The sequence below is a fragment of the Saccopteryx bilineata genome, chromosome 2 (genome assembly GCF_036850765.1).
Source record: "Saccopteryx bilineata isolate mSacBil1 chromosome 2, mSacBil1_pri_phased_curated, whole genome shotgun sequence".
In the NCBI taxonomy this organism is placed as follows: Eukaryota; Metazoa; Chordata; class Mammalia; order Chiroptera; family Emballonuridae; genus Saccopteryx; species Saccopteryx bilineata.
The window spans coordinates 144,191,647-144,216,803 of NC_089491.1; the positions used below are offsets into that span (position 1 = coordinate 144,191,647).

General features: G+C 35.2%; 1 protein-coding gene across 2 annotated transcripts in view; it reads left to right on the forward strand.

Moving 5' to 3' along the window:
- Positions 1–25,157, forward strand: part of LRRK2 (leucine rich repeat kinase 2) — a 158,777-nt gene that overhangs the window by 87,571 nt on the left and 46,049 nt on the right. For both annotated transcript variants that reach the window (XM_066258115.1, XM_066258116.1), the window contains 12 exons: positions 1,070–1,251; positions 3,476–3,705; positions 4,109–4,236; positions 5,489–5,707; positions 9,891–10,092; positions 11,696–11,784; positions 20,619–20,806; positions 21,983–22,137; positions 22,829–22,975; positions 23,121–23,312; positions 23,954–24,100; positions 24,992–25,092. In XM_066258115.1, coding sequence (XP_066114212.1) covers positions 1,070–1,251; positions 3,476–3,705; positions 4,109–4,236; positions 5,489–5,707; positions 9,891–10,092; positions 11,696–11,784; positions 20,619–20,806; positions 21,983–22,137; positions 22,829–22,975; positions 23,121–23,312; positions 23,954–24,100; positions 24,992–25,092 — 1,980 coding nt within the window. The remainder of the gene's footprint in view (positions 1–1,069; positions 1,252–3,475; positions 3,706–4,108; positions 4,237–5,488; positions 5,708–9,890; positions 10,093–11,695; positions 11,785–20,618; positions 20,807–21,982; positions 22,138–22,828; positions 22,976–23,120; positions 23,313–23,953; positions 24,101–24,991; positions 25,093–25,157) is intronic.

Sequence of the window (25,157 nt, forward strand, 5' to 3'; positions counted from 1 at the left end):
TATGCTTTTGTAATTTGCATCATCACAAATTATCATTTTAAAGTCCGTAATTTTAATTTCCTAGTATTTGACTGAGATCTGAACCTACCCTGAGATAAATTGGTATGTTAACAACTCTTAAATTCCATAAAAGATGTGCTCTATTCTTGAATGATATGAATATATATATTTAACTATGAATATATTTAATGATTTAAGTGTGCCATTTAATCACTAAATCTCTGATCTGTTAATCGACTCTTAGATGTTCTACACTTCTGGAGTTGACACCGGGCTGATTATGGCCTGTGTTTCAGCTGACTGTCTTTCCTACATCTTAAATTTCGGCATCCCTTCACCATGCTACCCTTCATCCAAGTGGACCAACCTCCTTTGCTTCACTCCACTGCCTCTGTTACAAATCTGAAATTGATTATCCATTTATCTCCGGAAAAAAAGTGTTTTTTGCCAAGTTCATGCCTATTGCCTATAAAAAGCCAAAATAGAATTAAGTGTCTAAAACTGTGGGGTTCAGAATAACTGTGAATATTTTTGGTACCTGATTTTTGCCAGCAAATTAATGGTTTTTATTCTAAAAGTAATGAATATTGCTTAAAATTTGGGAACAGAAAAAAAAATAGTCTAGTTAGCGTTCTTCAGTATAAACAGTTAGTTGTATCAATAGCATTAAGTTATATGTAAGTTTGTGATAACCAGATCTGTATAGTTTGACCTAAGAACAGTATGAGGGAACAGGCTTGGAGCCTGAGAGGATTAGATTTGGCAAATTATGAAGAAATTTACCTTCAATGTTGTGGAAAGATGACTTATGTAATCAAGGGAGAATGGGTTTTCAAAGATTATAAACAAGTGACATTGATTGTTTTGAGTAAACCTTTTCTTTCTATGTTGTTAACATTTATAGTGAAAACAGTGACAAGCATTTGGATTACATTAGAACTCTGTTGAAAGGTTGTGCACATTGCTGATCGGATCTCTGGACTTCCTGGTTTTCCATCAGCATCCTGTTTCCTGGCCGCACCTGTTTTCCTTCCTACCAACAGAATTTGCCCTTTTTTATTTCATTAAGATTCCTCCTGAGATTGGCTGCCTTGAAAATCTGACATCTCTTGATGTTAGTTACAACTTGGAACTGAGATCTTTTCCCAATGAAATGGGGAAATTAAGCAAAATATGGGATCTTCCTTTGGATGAACTGCGTCTTAATTTTGATTTTAAACATGTAGGATGTAAAGCCAAAGACATCATAAGGTTAGATAATTTTATTTTCATTTGTTTCTGTTATGTTTGTTTCAGATTTTCTCTTTGACCTTGATGGATATTGAATTACATGATAGGAAAAAAAATGTTTGGTACTATTTAACATTAATATACTATATGTCATTTGACTTTTATTTAATGAATTGGTTTATATAGTGCCACAATGAAATTTTTCATTTCCTCCTTGCCAAGTTAATGTGAGAGAATAGCTTCTTATTATCATGCTTTTCATTAGAAAGGGGTTTTCAAAGAAAATTACTACTGTTTGGTCTCTTACAAATCATACAATCTAAAGAGATATAGCAGAGTATAATAACTTCTCAAGCTTCATTTCATATACAAATATTTCTATTTCTATTATATCTTAACACTTTATAGTTACTTAAATAATATAAAATTACTATCTTTTATTTTGGCTTTGAGGATAAGTAACTAACTGACCCTGATCATTTTTGAAAGACCAAAACTTTTCAGGTATCACTATTTCTGGCCCTTACATTTTACAAACTTTAAATATTCTTGATAACAGACTTGATTTCACTCCTTTTTACATTTTAATCATGTTAGTATTAATGTTACCTACTCATAAAATCATTTATTTTCATTTTCACAAAATTATCTATATTTATCTTGCAGGTTTCAGCTCAATTATCACCTCTCATTGTATCCTTGACTATAATATCCACTCAGGCAGGGACCATGGCTGTGTGTCCTCACTGTCTGATATGTGGCACAAAGCCCGGCATGCAATTAATAGTGTTTGAATTACCAGTGAACTATGCCTAATTATCTTCTTAAATTTACATTTACCTTCATCTGAGGAAAGATTTCTGTCTTTCTGAGCTTGATGTAACTTGAAAGGAAAGAGCTTGTTATCAGCTATGCTAAATTTGACCACCCCTTAGCCTAAATCATTATTTTTCATACTTTTTTTTCTTCTGAAACTGGAATAGATGTTTATATGGAAATTTGTTCAATTTTTACTATACATATAGTGGGACTAGTTTTCAGTGTATTGTTTCATATTATCATGTCACTTAACGTAAATATTTTTAAAATTGCTTAACATTTTAGAAAAGACTGAGACCTGGAATAGTTTAGAAATTGTAGGCATCATTTGCTTTTTCAAAGAATGAGTTTTTTTCAAAGAGTCGTGAATTCTTAATAGTCACGGTCTTTGGGCCATAGATGTTTTTATTTGTGATGAAAATAGAACTTAAAGTGTATGTGAGAAAATGACAGATTTCAATAATATCAGGCATAGATATGACCTGTCAGATCTTTTTTCTAGAGTGTCAAACAAATCAAGAGGAGTTATTATGCCTTTTGGTCACATCATCAGGATTGTTGGCCAGAGATCTATTAGTTATGAGAATGCATTAGTCAATAATCTCTAGAATTCACTTATGATTGAGTTTGCTTCTCTAATTTTAAACTGTGTAAATGTTTTAACAAAGTTAAAATCTATCTTTATATATTTATTATATTTTTGAGAACATTAAAAATCAATCAATTTAAAGGTGGTTTTGTTAAACACCTATAGCATTTCTAATTAGTTTAAATTATTTTTACATTAAGATGATTAGGAATAGCAAAATATTATCTATTGATAGTATAATGGTTTACATGTAATAATTTATAATATAACCAATATCTTTTTATATGCATTATATATGATATATATATAAATATATGTATTAAATATGCCATACATCATTACACACACACACACACATACATACACACATACCCAATGTACCCAATATGGCATCACTATCAAGGTTGAGTATAACAGTATGTATGTATACTCTACCTTGGTTCTCTTTTACATGGGCTCTATAAAATTTTATACTTTATACTTTTTAGGATGTTATTTAAGAAATCTGTGTGTGTGTGTGTGTGTGTATAAAACCCTAATGACTATTGCACACATTTTCACATTTTGATTGTTTATGGTGAGAGTGTAGCATGTCATTGTATTTGATAATTCTACCAATCATTATCAACTACACTAACATTACTAACAAAATACATACGTATGCATAACAGTGCACCAAAAGACAAGCACATTTTATTTATGTGATTTGTGCTTTCTTTCCCATACAGTATTTTAAAAGTCTGATATGTAACAGAACTCAATGTAACAAGAATTCACCTATATCTTAAATACAAAACTAAGCTGTTTATTATTTCATTTTTGTCTTTCTATTACCAGGTTTCTTCAACAGCGGTTAAAAAAGGCTGTACCCTATAATCGAATGAAACTTATGATTGTGGGAAATACTGGGTGTGGTAAAACCACCTTATTGCAACAATTGATGAAAATCAAGAAATCAGATCTTGGGGTGCAGAGTGCCACTGTGGGTATAGACGTGAAAGACTGGCAAATCCAAATAAGAGGCAAGAGGAAGAGAGACCTCGTTCTAAATGTGTGGGATTTTGCAGGTGCTTATTTCACTAGCAGTTTTAAATCATTTATCTTTTATTTAGAACAGGGATTTAAAAACTGATTTTTCTGTCCAAATACTGCAACGTGACCGGTGAAGCCCAAGGAATTACTCCAAAGCCACTTGCTTTATCCAGGTTGTTACCCTTGCCACCAGAATGGAGAAGGGCATGGTAAGTAGGCAGTGTTAGACACCAGTAGGTGTCAGCAGAAGCTGAGTACTTGGTTGGTGGCTAACACTTCAGCTGAAAAAGTCTCACTCTCTAGTAAAAACCTCTTATAGCCTTTTAAACACTGTTGATTGTTTTTCTCTCCTTTTTATATGCAAAAGCGTAGATAGTGTCATCTAAATTCCTTCTGAAAAAAAGGAAGGCTAAAAATGTGTCTCCAATCTTTATCTAGGTCGTGAGGAATTCTACAGCACTCACCCCCACTTTATGACCCAGCGGTCACTGTACCTTGTTGTCTATGACCTCAGGAAAGGGCCAGCTGAAGTGGATGCGATGAAGCCTTGGCTGTTCAATATAAAGGTGATCTGTTCTAATCATTTTAAAAAACAAAGTAATTCTTTTTTTTTTATTTTTGTATGTAAGGTAATTTATTTTAGGGGAATAGTCACTGATTAGAGAGTTTTTTATTTGTTTTGCTTTTAAGAAAGTTAGCAGCACTAAAATTTTGAGTCGGGAAATTTTCAGAGTAATTAAATTTTGACATGAAAATAACGTGTCCCATATTGGTGAGTGAAAGGTACTTGATACCTTTTTAAGCTATAAAAATTGAAAATATACATGTGAAACTATTTTTGATCATACTATTTTAAGTGGAATATGAAATTCCCAATTTAAAATAAGTATTACTACAGAAAAGCAATCTGTACATCCAGATTAATATGCTTGTTCTCATGTAAATTGAACTCCAGTTGACAATATGCTCTTTTTTTATGATCTTAGATTTTTATTTATTTATTTTCATTAGAAAGAGAGAGGAGAGAGAGAAAGAGAGAGAGAGAGACAAAAGAGATAAAACAGGGGAAGGAGCAGGAAGCATCAACTCCCATTTGTGCCTTGACCAGGCAAACCAGGGGTTTTGAACCAGCAACCTCAGCATTCAAGGTCGATGTTTTATCCACTACGTCACCACAGGTCATGCTGACAACATGCTCTTCTTACTGGAAATCTCTTTTTGTTATTTTCCCCTTTGTCCCTTGCGGTCATGCTGTTAGTTATTTCTTACAAGCTCGTTTTGTAATTGTGGTAATTTTAAAATACTTTTTGTTAGTTTGGACTTTATTATAGCTAGCCAAAGTGAGCAAAATATTACGATGGCAGTGATACTTTAGTGGCTTTCCCCCTCATTGTAGAATAACTTAAAAATTAATTCAAGAGATTGAATTGGCAGATAAGCAAGAGAAATTTAAACCATATTATGGCATTTTAAAATAATTTGTGGGTTTACTAAATGCTTATTTTATTTTGAAGTTCAAAGCACACATAGAGAATAGCCCATTTTAAGGAATAAAAATAAGAAAAGGAAAATACGCTACTACTGTTATATAGGCCCCCTGAAAAGTGGTAGTAACTGAATTAAGGAGGAGCATAAAAACGACATAAAATTTCTTAAGGTTACATTTTTCTCTTAGCATTAAAAAAACACACAAAACAACAGTTATTTTCTTCTTGATATCTTTTAATTTTCCATTTCCACTCAAGTGACTTTCAATGGAAATGTAGTCAGTCTTGATTTAAAAACAAACGCAGGAGTATTTTGCGTCCTCTCCCGTAGGCTCGCGCTTCCTCTTCGCCTGTGATTCTTGTCGGCACATATTTGGATGTTTCTGATGAGAAGCAGCGCAAAGCCAGCATAAGTAAAATCACCAAGGAGCTCTTGAACAAGCGAGGGTTTCCTTCTATACGGGACTACCACTTTGTGAATGCCACTGAGGAATCCGACGCTTTGGCAAAACTTCGGAAAACCATCATAAACGAGAGCCTTAATTTCAAGGTAACACAACCCACTGCAGACTGCTAGATAAGTACTGTTTATTAATTCCTACGTTATGCAACTGCTTAGAGATGTCAGAAGTCTTGAGGTATCTTTCATAGCCATTAGCATTATTATTATTTTTTAAATAAATTTTTATTAATGTTAATGGGGTGACATTAATAAATCAGGGTACATATATTCAAAGAAAACATGTCCAGGTTATCTTGTCATTCAGTCATGTTGCATACCCATCGCCCGGAGTCATATTGTCCTCCATCACCCTCTATCTAGTTTTCTTTGTGCCCCTCCCCCTCCCCCTCCCCCTCTCCTCCTTCCCTCTCGTGCTCGCCCTCCCCCCCACCCCTGGTAACCACCACACTCTTGTCCATGTGTCTTAGTCTCGTTTTTATGTCCCACCAATGTATGGAATCATATAGTTCTTGTTTTTTTCTGATTTATTTCACTCCGTATAATGTTATCAAGATCCCACCATTTTGTTGTAAATGATCCGATGTCATCATTTCTTATGGCTGAGTGGTATTCCATAGTGTATATGTGCCACATCTTCTTTATCCAGTCTTCTATTGAAGGGCTTTTTGGTTGTTTCCATGTCTTGGCCCCTGTGAATGCTGCAATGAACATGGGGCTACATGTGTCTTTATGTATCAATGTTTCTGAGCTTTTGGGGTATATACCCAGTAGAGGGATTGCTGGGTCATAAGGTAGTTCTATTTTCAGTTTTTTGAGGAACCACCATACTTTCTTCCATAATGGTTGTACTACTTTACAGTCCCACCAACAGTGAATGAGGGTTCCTTTTTCTCCACAGCCTCTCCAACACTTGCTATTACCTGTCTTGTTGATAATAGCTAATCTAGCTGTTAGCATTATTAAAGTATTTTCCATTGTAAAATTATTTATGCCATACTTCATTTCAGATTCCTAGAAATGGGAATCAGAATAATTCGAGGATCTTTACAGAATGGTGATTATAAGAGAGAAAGAAAGGGGATGGGAATGGGAGAAGAAGGTAAAGGGAAGATAAATGGTGATGAGAGGGGACTTGACTTGGGGTGGTGAACACACAGTACAGTGTACAGATGATTTACTATGGAATTGTACGCCTGAAGCCTATATAATTTTATTAATCAGTGTCACCACAATAAATTCAATTAAAAAATAAAAATAATGGTAATTAGAGGACCCTGAGAAAAATCTATGAGAGGGTCTGTGAGACTGTGAGCCAATGTTTCTGGTACCCTTTCTCTCCCACCTTCCTGCTGTGATGATTTGATCAGCAGGATAAGTATGTATACCAGGGTCTGGAGATCCCCGTTCTTCTGTTACTTTTGACTGTTGATTCTTCATTTGCTCCTTTCTTTTAGAGTTCCTCTTTTATGCTCATCCTGATGTTCTGTGCTGCTCCTTTAAGCCTCTTGTCCCCATGTTTCCCATTTTTGGATGGCTTTTTTCACTTAGTCACCAAGACCATTAATTTGGTTTTCAACAATCTCTAAGCAGTTTTTTTTATTTCCTACAATCAGTGTTTTTCATTTCAGGTATGGTGTTTTCAGTTTCTAAATTTTGATTCCGGTAAGCCAAATGTAATTCACAGGGCTCATAAAACACAAATAAATTGGTCATCAGGAAGGACACTTGCTTTTGTTACAAGAGAAAGACATTTTCCAGAGATTCTACAGACCGCATGGTATAAAGTGTGGGAAATGCCCTGAATATTTTAATATGACAAACACAACGGTCAATTTCACTGTTGGCTTAGCTCATTAGCACTAATGATGAAGGCCATGAGATTTGTAACTAAGACCCTGTTTTGTCTGGACCATCCTCCCAGCATAGTTATTAATAGTGTCCCAGAATTCTCTAAGCATTCCAGTTTGGATGATAAGTTTTATGGTCGCCCTGGTTATAAAGTGTTCCATTTCCATAGATTATGCTCTTATCTAAACCCTAATGAGCCATTTATCAATGTGTTGGTTTTTGTGGTGCAACAGAAGATAATTTGCATGTTTGTATCTTTCAACACAATTTATCACAGTCACTAAAAGGTTTTAACAATGGTAGATAACTAGTGGCGTTTTATGTAAGAAAAATGGCATATTATTTATTTGCAGATGTTCCTCTTCTCTAGTGGGGCACATGATTAGAGAGTAGCTTGACTTTTAAGAAACAGATACACAAAATTCATTCATCCAATTAAATGTTATCTTTATCCAGGTGGTTTCCTCCTGATACTATACCTGTACTTACAGAACCTTGTTGTTACACTATTTTAATAGCTTCTCTTTTTACCATTACTGTTGGAGTATATATTGTATTTTTAAAAAGACTTCTTGAAGGATAAGTTTCTTTTGAAAAAGCCTGAATTTAGTTGAAGCAAAGTCTACAGATAAAGTGGTTGGTTCATCAAGCTGGATTAGTACTGATTTTACCTAATAGCAAGTTATCAGTATCAATCAATAGAACCATATTTCTTTCTGCATTTATAAATGAGATCTGAAGGCAACACCATACAAGGGAGTAAAAGAAATGCTTTGAGAAATAGAAATATTATTTGAAGAAAGGTATATAGTGCTAATGGAGGCATCATTCTGTCATATTGGCTTGAAAATCCATTTGATTGTTTTGCAAAATAGTGACTCTTTCCGATGACCTAGAACCAGCAAGCCGGCCAGAACTTGAGTCTTCTTTCTTCTCTCCAGTGCTTCAACCTGTGTTCAAATAGCAGCTTTTAGTCTATCAGAAATAATATTTTTGCCCTCTCATTTTTTCCAGCTCTTCTCTAACCTTTCCCTGTCTCACCCTTATTAACATGTATCTATGCAGACTCCAAAATAAAAGTGTGTATGTTTCTTTTGGCTATTGGTGACCTGACACAAATGAAAAGAAATAGGACAAAACAGAGTTTAGTGCCAACAATGCCCCTTTCAATTAGATCAACCCATTAGCAGTTAGCAGAGAGGTATTCTTTGCTGGCCCTGGAACCCAGCCCTGTAAAATTCCATTTCTTTTCTATGTGAGTAGATTCCTGTGAGAACCCTTGTTTATTTCCATATGTAGGTTGTACTCCTAGAATTAAAATATAAACTTCAATCTAAACTTTTGTTTCATCTTAATTTAGAAATGATACAGAGAGGTATTATGAAAAGTGGAGGTTGGTGGAATTATATTTAATTTTCTGGGGAAAGGGATGGATGAACATAGTCCTTGAGATTACAGTTTGGAGGTAAATATCTAAGTAATGACTACGGCTGCTATAAATGAAGTTCCTAATGTTCTTGTTAAAGTAGAAAAAGAGCAAGTTAAATTTTATGTATGTGTTTACACACCCAGTTTATATTTGTAAGAAGTTTAAAAAAATTAGGTAGGAATTCTGACATTGTCAGGTAAAAAGAATATACAAGAATATATTCATGGATCAAGAAATAGGGAGAGTTTGCCATCTGGTGGTATTCAAAGGCATTTTAGTTACTATCAGAGTTATATTTCTATAAAAATTAGATTTAAAAAAATTTAGAAAAGACTTTTATTGTAGGTACTACCATCTTAAGGTCATTTAATTTTTTTCATTTTATATATTTTTAAATTAATATGCAGTGAATAAAATAGAATTTCACAGGTCAAAAATCATACTCTTAGGTCAGAGTGTTTAGATGACTTTGTCTTTTCAAGTTTAAGGTTTGACAAAAAAAAAATAGCTCACTATTATTATGTACATTCCATTAATATAACATTTTGCAAACAAGCACAAAATTTAATGTTTTACCTCTGGGGAAGGATATTTTCATGTAATAAACAAGGTTCAAAAGCTCTTAAATACTGATTGCTTATGTTAGCATATCTATTGCATATAAGTTTAATGTCTTAGAACACAGAAAATCCTTTATTATTAGTGATTTTTCTGGGTTTTCCATGGATTTTCTGGATAGTTGGATAATATTTCCATATTTCTTTATTTGATAGTTTTATCCAGTTTTGCATGTGTTCATATATTTGTTATTTTAATATCACTTTATTTATTCCTCACAGTTTAAATGATTTTACATCACATTTTGATTTTAGCTAAAAATACACTTCTGAATGATATACCCTTTTCTTTAAACCTATTAGCACTGAATTTACCTACCACCTGACAACTATGTGAATAAAATGGTATTACAGCTTGTCATTTTTAATTACATAGATCCGAGATCAGCCTGTTGTTGGGCAGCTGATTCCAGACTGCTATGTAGAACTTGAGAAAATCATTTTATCAGAGCGTAAAAATGTGCCAATTGAATTTCCTGTAATTGACCAGAAACGATTATTACAACTGGTGAAAGAAAATCAGCTGCAGTTAGATGAAAATGAGCTTCCTCATGCAGTTCACTTCCTAAATGAATCAGGTTTGTGTGTTTATTTGCTTCAAAGTTTTTCAAAGCTTGGCTATGATAATTGATAAAAAATAGACAAGAACCTTGCTGGAATTTACATTAGATCAGTGGTTCTCAAACTTATTGAAATCGGGGCACATTTAAAATCCTACAAATAATTGTAGGCTCACTATATACAAAATTCTGAGAATTATGTTATAATAATTAAGTCAAATATTAAAAAAATATATAAAGTCCAAGCGTGTTTTATGGTAACTAAATGAAATAAATATGACAAAATTAAATTTATTCTGACATTAAAAAACATTTTTATGTTATTATGTTTTTTGAGTTATGCTTTTTAGAATTCATAAAAAAGAGAAGTTAAAAAATAAAAACAACAAAAAAGTTATCTTTTTATATATATAGATACATTCTTAGTAAGATTTAGTAAATTTGGCAGGTCCTGGAGCAAATGTGTAAAGTTTTTTCATTCTCATGTTTATGAGAAACATGAGCCTGATGTGTCCTAACCATTTCTTCAGTGTTTGGTCATATATTTGAAAGGCAAACTCTCATTTCCTCATCAATACATTGAAGAATTCCTCTCTTTTTACTCTTAATTGTGCTGAGTGCAGAAAAACCACACCATACATATCATCTTAACTTTATATCAATCAAAGGATAGAAGAAACTTGCCTCCAGTCTTTCTGGGGAACATGAGGGGTAATGTAAACAATCCAGCACCACAGCTTAACAGCCTTTTGTAACCTAATCAGGCAAATGAGGTGGGGGGTTGGGCAGACTGTCAGTTTACAGCCAATTCCCCACACCTCTGTCCCCCCAAAATCTAAACTCCAAAAACCCTGTTGGGGCCCATTATTGGAATGGTCTAACTTGGCACTTTGAGAATCAGTGGTTGCCTGAGACAGTGCAGCTGTGAGCAGTGGACCTTGCCCTGTTACATCACACCTGGTCAGCATGACAACTCTCAACCCGACTTCAGTGCCAATTATGTACCTGATCAGTATAACCTCACTAGAAATGTCTGAAATGATTTGTAGTACCAGGGTGAGTCACTAGATTCTGTTTTATCCCTAGTATCTGTTGTATGAAAGAATAAATTTTCTCATGGATTGTAATCTGTTCCTTTTTTCCATCATTTTTAACCGATAGCTTCCTAGGATATTCTGGGTCTCTTAACTCTATTTGGAAATAAGGTGTGTTTTTGTATTGTATATTTAGAAAGCCAAAAAATAAAATTATTCGTTTATTTGTAAGTATATGCTCTGCAGTATATGGCATTGTCTCAAATATGCTTACATATAACTGTTGTATATCATTAAAAAATACTTCTTTATAATAATGGGACTTTAGAGCTTGAGAACTAGGATGGCCACGGTTACAGACCGAGCTCTACCACTAGTCATGCTCAAGTTTTCTAATCTGTAAAATGAGGGAGTTGGACTAGATTCTTTTTCTCTCTTGATATTTGTATACTCTAGATTTTATGTTTCATGGTTTGATTTGTCTTTTCTTTCTTTCTTTCTTTCTTTCTTTCTTTCTTTCTTTCTTTCTTTCTTTCTTTCTTTCTTTCCTTCCTTCCTCTATTTCTTTTTTGTTTTTTTTACTATAGGGGTTCTTCTTCATTTTCAAGACCCAGCATTGCAGTTAAGCAACTTATATTTTGTGGAACCCAGGTGGCTTTGTAAAGTCATGGCACAGGTTGGTGTCCTATATTTTTTTGACATGGAGGTAATGATTGAAAAGAAGAATAAGTGGCACTTAGAGCATTGAGCATTATAGAGTTTGTGTTCAAGTTAAGATAGAAGCTACTGTAGATGCAGAAAACTGGTGAACACTTCATATAGAAAACTGCTTAAAGAAGAGCTTCCTGGAAGAAGGGAAGGTACTGTAGAGTTTCCTTTAACCTCTTTAATGTCTTTAATGACAAATGTTGGCATGCTATGTTCCATGGTGCTTTTCTAGGTCCTGATTATATCTTTGATTTAGTTATTGACCCAGTCAACTGAATAAAGGTTTGTGAACATCCTTGTGGTAAATATATGTAAGAAAATTGGGTAGTTGGGACTGTGAAACCTCTATCTAGAGAACATGGAGGGGAGTTTCGACTCTTGAGAGGAATGGTCTGAGTTCTCAATGGTTAGGATTTTTGAAAACTCTGGATGGCAGTAATATGAGCTATCTTTTCTCCACTTATATTTCATATGGAAAATTGTTTCTTTTTCCAGTGATAATTACAGATGGGTTTATATTTATTAGTTTTTATAATCCATTGATGCACATTTGCTACAGAAAATCACTCAAGGAGAACACACTAGGTCAGGGTTTCTCAACATCAGCACCATTAACTCTTAGGGCCAGAGAATTCTTTGCTGTGCATTGTAAGATAAGCAAACATAGCATCTTTGGCCTCTACCCTATAAAATCCAGTAACACTTTCTTAGTTATGACAAACAATGTTGTGTTCAAACCTTGCCAAATATGGCTGGCGATGCAAAACCACCCCAATCACATTTAATCATGAATAGAGGTGTCTCTAGTAGGTGTATTCACTGGCAATAATCTGGTTTCTGAGTATAGTTTATACTTTTACATGTGGCCCCCTGAATCTCTTAAATTATTAGATATTTTTAAATTAGATAATTAAACCATAATAGTAATTAAATTCCCTTAGATAGTCTTGATAGTTTCTAAATACCATCAAAGGTAAAAAGGGAATGTATTTGAATCTAAATCCTCTATCATGGACTTTCTACCTTAAATCAGGAACAAGACAGGGTTGTCCACTCTCTCCACTCTTATTCAACGTGGTGCTAGAAGTTCTGGCCAGAGCAATCAGACAAGACAAAGAAATAAAAGGCATCCATATCGGAAAAGAAGAAGTAAAGCTATCACTTTTTGCTGATGATATGATCCTATACATCGAAAACCCGAAGGACTCCACAAAAAGATTATTAGAAACAATAAACCAATATAGTAAGGTCGCAGGATACAAAATTAACATACAAAAGTCCATAGCCTTTCTATATGCCAACAATGAAATATTAGAAAACGAACTCAAAAAAATAATCCCCTTCACGATTGCAACAAAAAAAATAAAATACCTAGGAATAAACATAACAAAGAACGTAAAGGACCTATATAATGAAAATTACAAAGCATTGTTAAGGGAAATCGAAAAAGATACAATGAGATGGAAAAATATTCCTTGTTCGTGGATAGGAAGAATAAATATAATCAAAATGGCCATATTACCCAAAGCAATATACAAATTTAATGCAATTCCCATCAAAATCCCTATGAGATTTTTTAAAGAAATGGAACAAAAAATCATCAGATTTATATGGAACTATAAAAAACCCCGAATAGCCAAAACAATCCTAAGGAAAAAGAATGAAGCTGGGGGCATTACAATACCTGACTTTAAACTATATTATAGGGCCACGATAATCAAAACAGCATGGTATTGGCAAAAAAATAGACACTCAGACCAATGGAACAGAATAGAAAGCCCAGAAATAAAACCACATATATATGGTCAAATAATCTTTGATAAAGGGGCCAACAACACACAATGGAGAAAAGAAAGCCTCTTCAACAAATGGTGTTGGGAAAACTGGAAAGCCACATGCAAAAGAATGAAACTCGACTACAGCCTGTCCCCGTGTACTAAAATTAATTCAAAATGGATCAAAGACCTAAATATAAGACCTGAAACAATAAAGTACATAGAAGAAGACATAGGTACTAAAATCATGGACCTGGGTTTTAAAGAACATTTTATGAACTTGACTCCAATGGCAAGAGAAGTGAAGGCAAAGATAAATGAATGGGACTACATCAGAATTAAAAGTTTTTGCTCAGCAAGAGAAACTGATATCAAAATAAACAGACAGCCAACTATATGGGAACTGATATTTTCAAACGACAGCTCAGATAAGGGCCTAATATCCAAAATTTACAAAGAACTCATAAAACTCAACAACAAACAAACAAACAATCCAATAAAAAAATGGGAAGAGGACATGAACAGACACTTCTCCCAGGAAGAGATACAAATGGCCAACAGATATATGAAAAGATGCTCAGCTTCATTAGTTATTAGAGAAATACAAAACAAAACTACAATGAGATACCACCTCACTCCTGTTAGATTAGCTATTATCAACAAGACGGGTAATAGCAAATGTTGGAGAGGCTGTGGAGAAAAAGGAACCCTCATTCACTGTTGGTGGGACTGTAAAGTAGTACAACCATTATGGAGGAAAGTATGGTGGTTCCTCAAAAAACTGCAAATAGAACTACCTTATGACCCAGCAATCCCTCTACTGGGTATATACCCCAAAACCTCAGAAACATTGATACGTGAAGACACATGTAGCCCCATGTTCATTGCAACACTGTTCACAGTGGCCAAGACATGGAAACAACCAAAAAGCCCTTCAATAGAAGACTGGATAAAGAAGATGTGGCACATATACACTATGGAATACTACTCAGCCATAAGAAATGATGACATCAGATCATTTACAGCAAAATGGTGGGATCTTGATAACATTATAAGGAGTGAAATAAGCAAATCAGAAAAAAACAAGAACTACATGATTCCATACATTGGTGGAACATAAAAATGAGACTAAGAGTCATGGACAAGAGTGTGGTGGTTACCAAGGGTGGGGGGGGAGGGAGGACATGGGAGGAAGGGAGGGAGAGAGTTAGGGGGAGGGGGAGGGGCACGGAGAACTAGATAGAGGGTGACGGAGGACAATCTGACTTTGGGCGAGGGGTTTGCAACATAATTTTATGACAAAATAACCTAGACATGTTTTCTTTGAATATATGTACCCTGATTTATTAATGTCATCCATTACCATTAATAAAAATTTATTAAAAAAATAAATAAATAAATCCTCTATCATGGAACTTGAGAGCGTATTAAAACATGATTTTTATTGGCAATTAATTGTAATGTACCTATCACTGTATTGGTAGCTATTATTAGGTAGACTTTTGTCTTTCTACGCATTTGCCACGGGAAGTGTGATTTTACTCATCTGCCGAATGACCGTGGAGCCAGTATAGCGAAGTGGCTGAGAGCCCAAACTCGAGTCATCATGAACTACGTGCAAATCTCTCATGACACTTACTTTGTGGCATTTCTTAATGTTTTAAACGTTTGTTTTTTTTTCACTTGTAAAATAAGGATAGCAATGATTTTAACTTCTACATCATCTCCCTAGTGCAGTGTAAGTGAGCAGTGTCAGCTAATTTCGTATTTGACATATTTGGTAATTAAGGCTTATTATTTTAGGAAATGAAAAAAATCTTCAAAACTGTCCAGATGTATCTGTGTAGTTTTGGGAAGTGTGCCAGCATGGGGTGAAACAATAAATCTGTGAGGCAGATGCATTCTCTGCAGCAGAAGCAGTTTTAAATACACCCTGGGGATTCTGTTGTTCTAGGTGGAACACCGTAACTCTCAGAAAATAACCAACCTGTGTCTAGTCACCCAAAAGTGACGTCTTTCCACGGGAGCTGGGAACGTTGAAAGTTGCACACATGTGGATACTATTAGAGTGGGTGTATCTTATTCAGTGGATTAAGGAAGTGGTTTGTATCTGAATCGCAGTCTTTTAGCCAAAAGCAAATTTCCACCATGACCACAATAAAATCGCTATCAAGATTCTGTGGAACAATGAAGTTGAAACTCTATGAAAATTCTTCTCATTGGAATAGTTATGCTATAAACAGGTTAATTTAAGTGAAAACTAAGTCAAGAATTTGAACAGCTCAAAGTTATTTTAAAAGATAGATCAAAAAGGTCAGTGCAATGATAATTTATGTTTCTTATTAACTTGAAAGATAAATAGCATAATTTTATAGTATATATTATATAATAAAATATAATGTTATTTTCACTGAGGTTTATAGAGAATGAAAGCTATAAATAGTCAAGTGAAAGCAAGAATGATTTGTCTGACACCAATCAGGAAAAATAAATAGGGGTATTTACCTCTATGAATCACCAAAGCATGGGCAGGAATAATTTCCTGTGAAGAAGCTCTAATGAGCCCATCCTTCGTCTGTATGCCCTGAGTGACCTCACTAAACTTATTAAAGAAGATTCCATCAAGGCACAGAAAAGTTTGCAAAACTCATTGAACTGTATGATAGTAGCTATGAAAAGGGCTTATTGAGTTAATTGGGTGGAGTATTAAAAACTTTGCATGGCAATTTAATATTGATAATAACGTGTGAGGGAATTTGGAAAATTCTCAAGGGCATAAGTTAGCCTTAAAAGTTACAAGGCTGAAGGAATATTAGCATGTCTTTTAAAGGTGATAAGACTAAGATAATGTTTCATTTCTCTATTGCTTTTTTACAAGATATCCCAAAACTTGGAGGATTAAAACATCAACAGTTTATTATTTCTCACTCTTCTGTGCGTTGCTTAGACTCAGCTGAGTAGTTCTGCTCCATACGGCCTTGGCAGGGGTCATTCACTTGTCTTCCTTCATTGAAGTGGGCTGGAAAATTCAAGAAGGCTATGCTTACATATTGATGTATTGGTGCTTCTCCATGTACCTCTCATATGGCTACTCCTCTGAAAGTCTAGTCCTAGAATTGGTATAGTGTTAGTTCTGCCACATTCTAGTCAATAGAACAACCACAAGGCCTGTTCAGATTCAAGGGAAGGGGAATGGACTCCATTACTTGATGAACAGAGCAGACACATGTGTAGGAAGCAAAGGAATTGATATGTTCATCTTTGGAACAACCTACTACAAAGAGTAGTAGCATATGTAGATTTACTAAAAAAAATGAAGCAAAAACCTCCTTTAAAACTGATTTGTCTAAGGAAAATAAATTAGAGTTAGTATATAATGATGGTGTTCTGGCCAGTTTTGCTCATTCGTAGAGCATTGGCCCAGCATGTGGATGTCCTGGGTTTGATTCCTAGTTAGGGCACACAGGAAAAGCACCCATCTGCTTCTCCACTCCTCTCCCTCTTACTTCTCTCTTGCTCTCTCTCTCTCTGTTCCCCTTCTGCAGCCATGGCTCTGTTTTTCGATTGGAGCAAGTTCGCTTCAGGTGCTGAGGATAGCTCCATGGCCTTCATCTCAGGTGCTAGAATGGCTCTGGTTGCAACAGAGCAAGGGCCCCAGATGGCAGAGCATTGCCCCCTAGTGGGCTTGCTGGGTGGATCCTGGTCAGGCACATGTGGGAGTCTCTCTCTGCTTCCCCTCTTCTCACGAAATAAAATGAAATAAGATAAAGAGTATGTAATAATGGCTTACATACCAAGGGTTACTAGGTACTTTTCAAAGACTGTCTTATTTAACTCTCAGAACAGTTCTTTTAAATGGTACTGTATTAAGTCCCATCTTGAAGATGAAGAAATTAAGTGACAGGGAGGTAAAATAATTTATACAAAGTTACACATTAAGATTTCAGGCAAAGTGGTTTGACTCTAGTGCCCATAAACCTAATCCTAGGATAAAATGCTACAAATATAATTTTCTCCAAATTCACTTTTAACCTTAATTATTCAAACTATGTTCTGGATATTGTTCTGTTGCTAGGACTATAGCACTAGACAAAACAACCTGTCTATATGCATGGAGCTGACATTTAAATGGGAGGAAATAAGCAATAAATAAACACAACATGTCAGGTGTTACAAAGTGTTACAAAGAAAATATAAAGTATGGTTGGAGATAGACCATGAATTTTAAACCAAGTTATAGTAACTTAAAACAATAAAACACCAGACAATTCTTATACCACCTAAATTGTAAGAATGATCTGGGACTTTCTATATAGTGTACAATATGTGGTAAGTCCATAATCTAGGTTTTTTCTTTAACCCTTTGAGTAGTGAATTTTTTTCATGCTCGCTGACCCCTGGGAGTGAGTTTTTTTTTTCTTTCCAAAATATGAAATTAGTTCTAGTTCCAGTTTTATTAACTTAAAATTATGTCTGTTTGATAACCAATTTATGGAAGCAAGAAGAACATACATTTGCCTTTTTTTAATGTTGCTTTATACTCTGGATAGTCAGGAGGCATGAGGACGTACATGAACATTTGTACTACTCAAAGGGTTAAATGTTTTTCAATTACATCTGACATCCAAAATATAATTTAATAACCCATTATGCATTTTCATTAGATATCATTATATGTAACCAAGCATGCATTTCTGGACTCCATAAACATTTTTTTTTTAAACAGAGACAGAGAGTCAGAGAGAGGGACAGATAGGGACAGACAGGAAGGGAGAGAGATGAGAAGCATCAATCATCAGTTCTTCATTGTGATACCTTAGTTGTTCATTGATTGCTTTCTCATATGTGCCTTGACTGGAGGGGGGGCTGCAGCAGAGTGAGTGACCTCTTGCTCAATCCAGTGACCTTTGACTCAAGACAGTGACCTTGGACTTCAAGCCAGTGACCATGGGGTCATGTCTATGATCCCACACTCAATTCAGCGACCCCGTGCTCCAGCTGGTGAGTTCGTGCTCAAGCAGGATGAGCCTGTGCCCAAGCTGGTGACCTCAGGGTTTTGAACCTGGGTCCTCCACATCCCAGTCCAATGCCACTGCCTAGTCAGGCTGGATTCCATAAACATTATATGTACAAAATAAAAATAAAGAGATGAGTAAGACAAGTCTTTGCATCTAAGGATTTTACAATTTAACATTTCAGCCAACTACATAAGTAAATAATGCTTGCTCCTTTTTTCAGTATCTTTTAAATATTATAGTTCTAAAGAAATTAAATACAAACCTCTTTTAAAAGTCAATCTGGCCCTGGCCGGTTGGCTCAGTGGTAGAGCGTCGGCCTGGCATGTGGGAGTCCCAGGTTCGATTCCCAGCCAGGGCACACAGGAGAAGTGCCCATCTGCTTCTCCAACTCTCCCCCTCTCCTTCCTCTCTGACTCTCTCTTCCCCTCCCGCAGCCAAGGCTCCATTGGAGCAAAGTTTGCCCGGGCACTGAGGATGGCTCTGTGGCCTCTGCCTCAGGTGCTAGAATGGCTCTGATTGTGGCAGAGCGATGCCTCACATTGGCAGAGCATCGCCCCCTGGTGGGCATGCCGGGTGGATCCCGGTTGGGCGTATGCAGGAGTTTGTCTGACTGCCTCCCCGTTTCCAACTTCAGAAAAATACAAAAATAAGTTAAAAAAAAAGTCAATCTGCTGAGTAATATGAATAGAAATATGTAGATAGGCCCTGGGTAGTTTGCCCAGTGGTAGAACATTATTAGCCCAGCATGTGTATGTCTGGGTTCGATTCCTGGTCAAGGCACACAAGAGAAGCGACCATCTGCTTCTCCACCTCCACCCTCCCCTTCTCTCTCTCTCTCCCTTCTTCCTGCCACCATGGCTCAGTTATAGCAAGCTGGCCCTGGGCACAGAAGATGGCTCTATGGACTCGCTTCAGATACTAAACTAGTTTGGTTGCCAAGCAATAGAACAATGGCCCCAGATGGGCAGAGCATTGTCCCATAAGGGGCTTTCCAGGTGGATCCCTTTGGGGCGCATATGGGAGTCTATCTGCCTCCCTGCCTCTCGATAAAAAAGAAAAAGGAGGAGGAGGAGGGGGAGGAGGAGGAGGAGGAAGAGGAGGAGGAGGAGGAGGAGAAGAAGGACAAGGAGAAGAAGAAAAAATATGTAGATAGTAAAGGCTAACACCTGATTTACTGTACGCTAAAAATCTCATGGCAGTCTAAATGCAGTCACTTTTATCATTTCATTTTACAGAAAAAGAACCCTCCCCCCCAAAAAAATCTGTGACTTGAAGAAATTAAGTACCTTTTCAAAGGTCACACAGCTAGTAGTAGAGCCTGTTTTGAACTGGGTTCTTCTGACATATATTTTAACTTCTGTGATGATGATCTAAGTTCAAAGTATGGTCTCCATATTAGTCTCATCTGGGTTTCTGGCTACAAAAGCAGATGCTCAAGCCTCGTCCCAGACCTACAGATACAACTCCGAATGGAGTCCAGCAAAATTCAGTTGTTACATTGTTTGAAAATTAGTAAACTGTACTACACTGCCTCTCTTCTCATTGATGGAAACCATCTCCTGTTACATAAATGTAAAGTGACATTTCCATTGCAAACCTATAGTGATAACACAGGCTAGAAGATAATGTCCCTAGAAATATATTATTAATAAAAATGTAATAAGGATGTGTGGTATTAGATTGATCTATTGATTGGAGCTGGGAAGGCTTGAGCTTCATTGGTTTCAGAGGATTTTCATAATTTCTGATCTGGATTTATTCACTTAATTATATATATTTATCTGTTGTTTTTGTTTGTTTGTTTGTTTATTTTTGAAGAGAGCGGTTCCTGTACTGGGCTTCTAGGTAACATAGATGCTAGCTTCTGAAATTAGGGCCTGTGTTATATTTGACAATGTTAAAATTCATCTGATTATTTTCCCTAAGCAAAATGACACAAGGTGCTTTTAATTTAGAATTATTCACAGAAAGTAAGCTTCAGTGATTATTTACAAGTTTAAATCTTTCAGATTTTGACAGTGAAAGTAGAAGGCTATCCAAAACATCCTAAAGGAATTATTTCACGTAGAGATGTGGAAAAATTCCTTTCAAAGAAAAAGAGATTTCCAAAGAACTACATGCAACAGTACTTTAAACTCCTAGAAAAGTTTCAGATTGCCTTGCCAATAGGAGAAGAATATTTGCTGGTTCCAAGCAGGTAAACCAAAACCTTAAATATTTAATTACCTGATGGAAATTCATCATCTATTATATTGTTTTAATTGTCAAAATAACTTTGATCTATGGTGAATGTACTAAGTATTATTTTGCTTATTGTGTAAACTTTCTTCTGAAATATAATGTTTACTTTTTTTTTTTTTTTTGGAATTTTTCTGATGACCCAACCAGCCAGGGCCTGTTTTTTGTTTGTTTGTTTGTTTTTGTATTTTTCTGAAGTTGGGAACGGGAGGCAGTCAGACAGACTCCCGCATGCACCCAACCGGGATCCACCCGGCATGCCCTCCAGGGGGTGATGTTCTGCCCATCTGGGGCGTCGCCCTGTTGCAACCAGGAGAAGCAGATGGGCGCTTCTCCTGTGTGCCCTGGCCGGGAATCGAACCCGGGACTTCTGCACGCCAGGCCGACGCTCTACCACTGAGCCAACCGGCCAGGGCGATAATGTTTACTTTTAATGAAAACACTACATTTGACATTTTAAAGATAGAGTAAATGACTTATTTTATGTCTGTAATTACTATTTTGCTCTACAACTGCTTACATTATTTAAGAAAGGTAAATACTAGAGATTATTTTATGTGTGTCTCATTACATGGTGCTGAGGGAATTATTATATTAAACAAGTTCTTTGGAGATAGTGAGTTTTTACCAGAATCTTAAAAGAATTGATGGCAGTGAATTTTCAGAGGAGCAATGGAAATTTCTAGCCCTGTACTGTAGATATTTTTCTTATTACTTTACAGGCACCTGGGGAATGTAATAAAGTAATGTGACATTGAAAACTACAAATTGCATTGATTGATGGAGCGTGGCCAATTCTGAAATTACATATATACTTTCTTCTAGGACATGCAATTTTTTCAAGTTTTATATAATCTTTTGCTTGATACTGGTCTATGCATAGCTAATTATAATAATTTATTTATTAGAATAAATAAGAATACTGAAAAAATTCATGCATCTACTACATCTGAGCATGCATTTGAATTGATTAAATAACGACTGAATTTTTAAAGTAGTAAGAGCATGTAGTGAAGAACATTGATGCGGTTGCTTAGAATATCTTCAGTTCATCAATTTCAAGTAGTGAAGTACTTGAGTCATCATGATTGGCTCTTTATGAAGCTATGTAATGATGATGTCCTTTTCCATTTAGTTTGTCTGACAACAGGCCTGTCATAGAACTTCCCCATTGTGAGAACTCTGAAATTATCATCCGACTATATGAAATGCCATATTTTCCAATGGGATTTTGGTCGAGATTAATCAGTCGATTACTTGAAATTTCACCTTACATGCTGTCAGGTAGAGGTATGTATTTAATGAAGAAAATGGTTAGAAAACTTAGGGGGAAAGCATGTTAAAATTAACATATCATTTCACAGACTTAACTTATTGGTAAGTCACCTGAAAATCAGAAAATAAGCTCATAAAGACCTCAGATTGGCCTCAAATAAGTGTATGCAATTTTTTAAGAATTTTAGATTGGCAATTTTTCAAGAAGAAAATTCTTCAGGTTCTCACTCAAAGCCCATTTGCTTATATTTTAGACTCATTTATGTTAATGCAGGTGTTACTGTAATCTGAAATAAACCATATCTTGTTTGCAATTAATCAGCATATAGGTAGTTACATAGCACTGGGATATTGAGGAAGTTTGGGTGTTAGCATGACCAACAGCTTCTTTTTAAAAGTTTTGAGAACTTATTTATGATTCTTTTACTTCATCTATTAAACATGCTAAACTACTTAACATCATGAACCTGAAATCTATCTTAGGTTATCTACTGAACATTTTGTTTATTTTTTTCAAAATTAAGGCTAAAATATTTTATATTTAATAGGTTTAGATGAGGACTATCAATAATTATTCCAATTTTTTTCAAAACAAATATATCTCTATTACTGTCACTTGGGGTGCATTCAATGATTTCTTTCCTCTTTAATTTATGGAGTAGTTAATAATTCATGGATACACCTTGGCCATTTAAACTTTTTTCAGAACGAGCACTTCGCCCAAACAGAATGTATTGGCGACAAGGCATCTACTTGAATTGGTCTCCCGAGGCTTATTGTCTGGTAGGATCTGAAGTTTTAGATAATCACCCAGAGAGTTTCTTAAAAATTACAGTTCCTTCTTGTAGAAAAGGTAAGGAATGATTTTTACCACTAAATAAATTTGAACTTCTATTTAACTTTCTAGTTCCTCTTTTTTTTTTTTTTTTTTTTTTAAAGCTCTGTGACAAAGTCAAGTTCAGATAGAGAAGTGATAAACTCTTTTTTGGATTATGTAGGCTGTATTCTCTTGGGCCAAGTTGTGGACCACATTGATTCTCTCATGGAAGAATGGTTTCCAGGGTTATTGGAGATTGACATTTGTGGTGAAGGAGAAACTTTGTTGAAGAAATGGGCATTATATAGTTTTAATGATGGTGAAGAACATAAAAAAATCTTACTTGATGACTTGATGAAGAAAGCAGAAGAAGGTATGTGTTGATCCAATATATAAATGTTTTTAAGTGATCTTTCAATATTTGTAAAGTGAGTTTTGTAATAAATGTGGAATTTATTATTATCCATGAGGGATTAGTTAGGGGACCATATTATTATAGTGACAGTTCAGAAAAATAGATTATATTTGTTACCAGTAAGATCATGTGTTCTTGATTCAGAAGAATGCTAGTTGGAAGAATACAGGATGAATATTAGTACACTGATAAACATAACTTTATCTGTGAAATGGGAATACTAACCAAAACTACTTCATAAAATTGTTATAAAATTTAAAATAGATGCTACATGGAAATAACTTAGCAACATGTCAGCCCTATAATAAATGCTCCATGAATTTGGCAGGTAATTACCTAGTCAATGTCGGGTAGTCTAAGGCAGTTCTGAATTCTACTTTCTAATCAGTGAACCTAGGAATGAATTTTTAAAACTCCAGTAGATAGGTATTAATGTAACCTTTAAAGCTTTTTCAAATTTTCTAGAGAAAAGTAGGATTGGTAAAAAAAAAAAAAAAAACCTAAAAGACTGATTAGAAATAATACAAAGTTTTGAAAGTCACAATCACAAATTTATATACCTCCTTTAGTTTGTTTTTAATGTTTTATGTACTACTCAGGAGACCTCCTAGTAAATCCAGATCAACCTAGGCTCACCGTCCCAATATCTCAGATTGCTCCGGACTTGATTTTGGCTGACCTGCCTAGAAATATTATGTTAAATAGTGATGAACTGGAATTTGAAGAAGCTCCAGAGTTTCTTTTGGGTAACTATTTTTGTTGGTTTGAGAATAGAAATTAAGATGCACTTTTCCTCAATAAACTGTAAAAATAATTTCAAATATAATTATATATATTATCATGGTTTTTTATGTTTTCATGTAACTGCCATAATGATTATTCCTCTGGAATGATATATTTTAAAGTAATAGCATACTATAGATCTAGAATTTTCTTTGCACACACCCTTGTAGATGAGGTGTGAGATGAGGATGGGACTAGCATAGAAACACATGTACTTATAAACTATGCCTTCCCATTTTCTTTAATTGCCAGAGATTGGGAGGCAGATAAAGAGGTTTTTAACTGAGTGGTACAATCATTTTTATGCCTCAGAAAGGCAAAGTGGATTGCCAATTAGCTTTGGGGCTAAGCATGGGGGAAAGAGTTATGGTAATTTTTTCCATTTTGACTTCAGAGTGAACACCAAAAGAGTTTTGTTTTTATCAGGTATAGGGAGGGTATAATAAACACTAGTTTGTAGAAAAGATAACGAATATGCCTTTTGATGGAATGTGATTGAAATTTGGAGAACCATGCCAATGGAAATCTCCAACACGAAGTTGTAAATGGAATTCAGGAGGTAGATTGTGGCTGTAAATGAAAATGTGAAAATTCTCTACATATAGAGATAGAATAAGTGGACAACGTAGCTGAGTGGGGAGTGTGCACACGAAAGACAAGAAGACTAGGGACAAAATCTTTAGGTGCATGTTAGTTCATGGAGCAGCAGAAGGGGAAGTATTAAAGGAGACTTGGTTCAATGAAACAAGTGGGTCAGATGTATCAAGGATACAACAGATATAATTACAACAGTTATAATTGAGTTTTTCTGTTTGGACATATTAACTTATGTGCTTTGTACTTTTTTTCAAAAGGTGATGGCAGTTTTGGATCAGTTTATCGAGCAGCCTATCAAGGAGAAGAAGTGGCTGTAAAAATTTTTAATAAACATACATCACTTAGACTGTTGAGACAAGTAAGGAAGTCAATACCATTATTACATTAAGTCATACATTGTTCATCTCCTGGGACTCTTCTATT